The 6,219-nt window shown below is 35.8% G+C and overlaps 1 protein-coding gene across 1 annotated transcript; it reads left to right on the forward strand.

Moving 5' to 3' along the window:
• Positions 1–1,236: 1,236 nt before the first annotated feature.
• On the forward strand, positions 1,237–5,749 carry LOC120729740 (glycine cleavage system H protein, mitochondrial-like). The gene is made up of 5 exons (XM_040025581.1): positions 1,237–1,428; positions 1,573–1,652; positions 2,852–2,915; positions 3,069–3,200; positions 5,183–5,749. The coding sequence occupies exons 1-5, from the start codon at positions 1,278–1,280 to the stop codon at positions 5,278–5,280; spliced, it is 525 nt and encodes a 174-aa protein (XP_039881515.1). The 5' UTR covers positions 1,237–1,277; the 3' UTR covers positions 5,281–5,749.
• The last annotated feature ends 470 nt before the right edge of the window (positions 5,750–6,219 follow it).

Below are 6,219 nucleotides of genomic sequence, written 5' to 3' on the forward strand. Positions count from 1 at the left end.
GTGAGGCTGGTCAATCAGAATAAGCCCTGAGGGGTGTGTGTGTGTGTGTGGGCTGGGGGTGTTTGTTTTTAAACAAACATTTGGATGAAGCCAGGAAATAAACTTGAATGTGTTTACACATAATCCACCCATCATAAACAGGTCTGATATCACCACGGCTCCTGAAATAAAGCCCTGATAAACTTCTTGGAAGCTTATCCTTATCATCAGCAAAACCATAGATATTAGATATGTTAAATTAGTTGGGCGTGTTCCAAAAAAACAAAACGAAACAAAAAACAACCCTACTTTGGGCATAGAAATTTACATGCAGTATTATTCTGAGTCTGAAATCCTGGTGATACTCACAGAAAGAAGCAGATATTTGCCAGTATATCCCAGTATTTCTCTCTAAAACTTTCTTTTCATATTTTTTTTTTTAATATTTTAATTTGTTGCTGCTGAATATGTGGGCTTTTGTTTTCCAATTATTTCCAAGTGAAATGTGTTGAGGAAATAGCAAGGCATGTCTTAGAACAGTCTCATATTAAAAGGTCTAGATCTTTAAGTCACTGATTTGAATGTTTATTTAACTTATACTTCAATTAATGTCTAAATCTTGAGCATTGCTAGAGCAGCAAAGTATATAAAAAGTATTGGGACATAACCTACAATCCATTATTTGAGTCACTGTAAAGTAATGGTGTATGTGTATTTTATTATATTTTTGACACTTAGATTTTTAAATCAGTATAACTTCCCTTGGCTTTGCTGACAGTAATTTCGGCGTTGTACTAGAAAGATCAACTAAAATAGTTGGAAATATAAAAAGTAGTACACCTTCCACTTTATCACCAAGGTAATGTTAGACTTTATTTTACTGAGTTATTCAGCCACATGGGAAAAAACAACTCAGAAACAAAAATTTATTTTTCCTTTTTTAATATTAGATGATCTTTGAAGCTGAAACATGTCTTAAATGGTATAAAACTTTCAAACTGCCAAGAAATTTATTTTAAAATAATGCAGCATCGATTCTAAGTCAGTTTACATTTCCATCTGTGGCAACTTTAAAAAAAAATCAACAGGGGTAGAAGTAATTTACTTTGGGCTTGAGTTTGGCATTTCTTTATTTTTTAAGAAATTTATTGATAGTTAAATTATAATAATAGTTTTTATAATAGCAAACCGAGCGCTCAAGAGGATCAATAACGATGATCGGTGGAGGGCAGTAAAGCGCCACTGATACCTCTCATATCAATGAAGAAGAAACATGCTCTCATCAGTGAGCGACAAACATGGCTGCCTGTTGGCTACTCCGTTCCCTCTCTTCCAACTTTTCTACAGTTTTGCCTTTACTCGCTCGTTCAGCGTCGCTTTCTCCATTGCAGCTGGCATCTAAGCCTTATTTTGGGAGAACGCTAGCCTCTTCTAGCCGGTTATCAGCAGGTATTCGACTATGCATGTCTTGTATTAGATAACATTAGCGACAGAAAGGACACGATAGCTGCAGCTTGTTTGAGTGTTTCTGTCATACTCGTCGAGGACTTCAAAATCCTCGTTAAGTTCTGAGTATGTTGTGTTATCTTGCAGCGCTTAAATTCACAGACAAACACGAATGGATTCGTGTGGAAGACGGAATCGGGACGGTCGGGATCAGCAACTTTGCACAAGTGAGTATTCCACCTTTGCGCGTGCACTTCACAGACCTGTGCCAAAATGTGATTTCCGGAATTTGCCGGAAAAAAAAGATGATTACTGGTGTTGTCTTAATAAATTATCAACTGATAGTTGATTTCAGAGTTTTATGTGTAATGTGTTTAATTGTATTGGTAAATAGACTTTATATGTTATGTATGAAAAATAAAGAAATGGCCTGTTTCGCGAGTATCTTTATGGCTCTGCATTATTCTATCTACATTATAATCAATCCAGTCCTTTTTTGGCCACACAATATCTTTATAATAGTGTTATTTTTAATGCTGCTTGGCCAGATCTCTCTCTTTAAAAATTGACATTTTTATATGTCAAGAGACTTTTTAGCTGGATAAGTAAATGCTATGTAAAAGTCACTTTGTCACAAACTGGTTTATATCATTCTTTAGAGATATGGTTGGCATACGTTTCATGTCTAGGCTGACAATGTTTTGGTAAATCACTCAAATCACTTTTTGAGACAACACTGATTAAAACTGCTATAAATGATTTGATGGCTTACAGTATGTGAAACATATTTCTCTTAAATGTTATCAATGTGTTTTGAAATAAACAGTCCAGTAGCAGTAGAAGCTGCACTCAGTTTTTGGCAGAGGGACTTTTATGTGTCCTTTGTTTGTTCAGGTGTTTCATTAACATTAAATGTCTTTTTAAAAGCTATTTTAAGTGGCCAGAAGAGACTGGGTTTATTATAGTGTAAAACACACAGTAGGTAGGTACAATAATATAGTCATAAAGATACTTGTTATTTCTTTATTTCATATGTAGATTATGCTGAGTACAGCCCATTTCTCAATATAAGCAAGCAGATCCAAGATTTAAAGCTCTTTTATTATGCAAGCTAATTAAGGCAATGCTCCCTCACATGGCCCCCAAAAAACTTAAATAACATATATTTACTGACATAAATATAAAGTACAGTTTTTAAACTGACATTTATTTAAAAGTTTAGAAAGTATATGTAGGACTGACAGTTGTCATTACATTTCTTGTGTGTGCACAACACTCATTAAACACCAGATAGCAGTGACTCAAATGTAAACACAGACATCCCTTTCCACAACATTTAAATGAAATGCAAATAACTGTTTTGTTTTGTTTTTTTAACATCATACTCTGGTTGTCCTGGCTAAATGTTTTCCCTAACCGCTTGCAGGAGGCATTGGGAGATGTAGTTTATTGTGGACTGCCAGAGGTGGGGACACAGCTGGCTCAGCAAGGTATGATGTTTGCTGAATAATAGTGAATATTATTAAGATGGGTATAAATCTTGATCTCATGCATGTCATCGCTGGATTTAGAGTCACCACAATGCAGGAAAGTGGATGGCCTCTTGTCCCTCATGATGTACTTTCTGAAATTTACTCCTGCAGATGAGTTTGGAGCTCTGGAAAGTGTAAAGGCAGCCAGCGAGCTTTATTCTCCTTTAACTGGAGAAGTTGTAGAGATCAACACGCTACTGGCAGACAACCCTGGTCTGGTCAATAAATCTTGCTACAACGATGGTAAGTACACACATAAACGTCACAGTGCAGTTAGTGGAGGGTACTGTGGTGTATGTATGAGACATTTTAGATTAATGCAAGAGCTTAAATAGAATTAACCAACGACATTACTCTTTGTGGTTTGTCACAACATTGGCATTTTCTTTCGATTGGTGCATTTTTTTTCTATATAGATCACTGCTAAAACCTAATGTTTTTTTAACTGTTTTATCACCCAGTATAATACGCGGCAGTAAGCTATGAGGTTTAATCTCTGGACAGTAGATGGCAGTAATACAACACAACATAACAGCGAAGACAGGGTCTACATTAAGGCCATAAAGCTGGAGCTGTTCTATTGTTACATTACATTATATTTCATTAAAATGACCCTTCATTGCACATTTTCTAACTAACATCTGAATATTTGATGTCCAGAGACATTGTATGTTTCAATCTCTTTTCCCTCACTGCATTCATTCCATTTTATTTAAGTTAATTACTAACCCATCACAATTACCTTTATCGCCTTTGGTAGTAATGCACTGCAGAATGTTAAAATAACCTTTCACTTATAACATTCACTCACAGTCTGAAAGCAAAACATAAGCTGTTCACTCTGGTGGACTATTTTACTCAAGCAAAAAAAGTGTGTGTGTGTGTCTGTCTATATATATATATATATATATATATATATATATATATATATATATATATATATATATATATATATATATATATATATTTTTTTTTTTGTTTGTTTTATTTATTTATTTATTAGGGGTGCAACGATACTCGTATCGATATTGAACCGTTCGATACAGTGCTTTCGGTTCCGTACGCATATGTATCGAACAATACAACATTTTTAATTTATTTTATCAACTTTTCTTCTGACGATGCTGTCTGTGTTGAGAGCTCAGTGGATCTGCGTTCGACTACTCCGCCTAGGCTGCACTGTCGAGCGCAGATCCACTGAGAGCAGCACAAGCTAGCAAGACAGAAGCTAAACTTGTTGCAACATGGCAAATTGAACCTCCCCCACCCTCATTCAGATCTGGCCTTTGGAACTATTTTGGTCTTCATGTGACGTATGACCCTGAAGGTAAGCGCGTCATGGACAAAAGTAAAACAGTATGTCGGATGTGCCACGCAATGCTCAATTACATGGGTGGGAACTACTGCGTTAGCGCAGTTTGCTCGTTAACGTGTTGCCGTCCAGCCCCACGTACGGGGCGATCTGCGGTAGCTCGTTAACGGAGATTTGCCTTATTGTGGTGTTAACGTCATTTCAGATTAACGCTGACAGCACTAGTGGGAACACAATGAATATGACTGCACATTTACGCCGACATCATCCTAGCACAAAGACAAGTGGAAGCAGACAAAAACAACAAGCACGCATGCTACAAACTTTACCCGAGTCATTTAGACAGCAGTTAGCACGTGATCCTCCTTATGGGGATCTGATATGTTTAATATGCTGCTGAGAGTATAGCCCAGAAGAAGCGTATAGTATAGCTTTTATTTTGGAAAGAGCCATTTCTCTGTAATAAACTCTCTTTTCCAAAGATGAGTGATTTCTCGATCAGATAGATTTATTTTTTTATTACTTTGTCGTTTCAGCAACATTAAATTTAAAAACTGTACTTTTGAGTTAAAATATATATTTATAATTTTAATAAATGACAAATTGTATTTTGTTGTATCGAAAAGATATCGAACCGTGACACCAAAGTACCGAACCGAACTGTGAATTTTGTGTATCGTTGCACCCCTAATATATATATATAAAAAAAACGGTGTCAGTGACATTTACAAACATTTTCTCTTATAAGGTTTTTAGCTTATATCTTTAAACAATGCAAAGAGCAAAATATACTCATATTTTGTGTAGTTATTTTGTTTTTTCATGTGAAGCATTTAATCCTACAAGTACTGAAACCAGTGTGCATCTTTGAATCAGAGCTTAGCTTAACTTGATTTTTACACATCTATTATAGGTTGGCTCATGAAGATGAGCATTTCCAAACCTGCCGAGCTTGACAGTCTAATGGATGAAGCTGCATATGAGAGATACATCCATTCTATTGAGGACTGACATAACACCTTTCTGTATGTGCTGTGCCCCTTCCCTTTTTCTCACAACACTGGCAGAGAGAGGTGCACAATATGTGCCTGTCCGTTAAAACGCAATACATAGCATTCTCCAGTGGAGCTCTGTAGCTCCAGGCTACTGATCTGTCAGTGCTGTAGAGCTGTGAACTTTAGAATTTCTTTACAGACTTAATTTAGGGGACCTTCCAGCCTGCATTGACCTAATATCCATTGTTGATTTCTTAAAGCATCAAACCACCAAAAGGTGGAAGAGACTGAGACTAGAATAAAATAGTTACAAATCATTTCAGTGAAGGACTTGAAACTGTGTCTTGGGACACTGTTTGACTTAAAAAGCACTTTTGTCTTTATGGTATTAATTATTTTGATCTTCACTGCATGTATAAGGGTTAAACTGTGGACAGAGGACCTGTGTAATAAAAAAATAAATAAACATTTCCTTAAAAAGTCTCTTTTCTTTGTCATTTATTTCTGAAATTTTTATATTTTATATACGGCTTAAAGAAAAACTAAATCGCACTAATATAAATATATGTATATACACCGCATTCCAAATTATTATGCAAATTGTGTTTAAGTGTCATAAAGATTAGTTGTTTTTCAATTAAACCCATGGATGGAATTGTGTCTCAGGACTCTTTGTATCATTGAAATCAATCTTGGACACCTATGATCATTAGTTTGCCAGGTGAGCCCAATTAAAGGAAAACTACTAAAGAAGGATGTTCCACATTATTAAGCAGACCACCATTTTCAAGCAACATAGGAAGGAAAAAGTATCTCTCTGTTGCTGAAAAGCATGAAATAGTTGAATGCCTTGGACACGTAATGAAAACCTTAGATATTTCACAAAAATGTAAGCGTGATCACCATAATGTTAAGAGATTTGTGGCTGAGTCAGAGCACACATGGGTTCGTGCAG

Source organism: Simochromis diagramma, unplaced genomic scaffold (assembly GCF_900408965.1).
Source record: "Simochromis diagramma unplaced genomic scaffold, fSimDia1.1 OVJJ01000293.1, whole genome shotgun sequence".
Lineage (NCBI taxonomy): Eukaryota > Metazoa > Chordata > Actinopteri > Cichliformes > Cichlidae > Simochromis > Simochromis diagramma.

Bases quoted from the DNA above. Each gene is read 5' to 3' on its own strand.
- LOC120729740 (XM_040025581.1), top strand. From the start codon at position 1,278: ATGGCTGCCTGTTGGCTACTCCGTTCCCTCTCTTCCAACTTTTCTACA. The intron at 1,429-1,572 runs GTATTCGACTAT...GTTATCTTGCAG, and splicing joins TTCTAGCCGGTTATCAGCAG to CGCTTAAATTCACAGACAAA. The intron at 2,916-3,068 runs GTATGATGTTTG...TTACTCCTGCAG, and splicing joins GACACAGCTGGCTCAGCAAG to ATGAGTTTGGAGCTCTGGAA.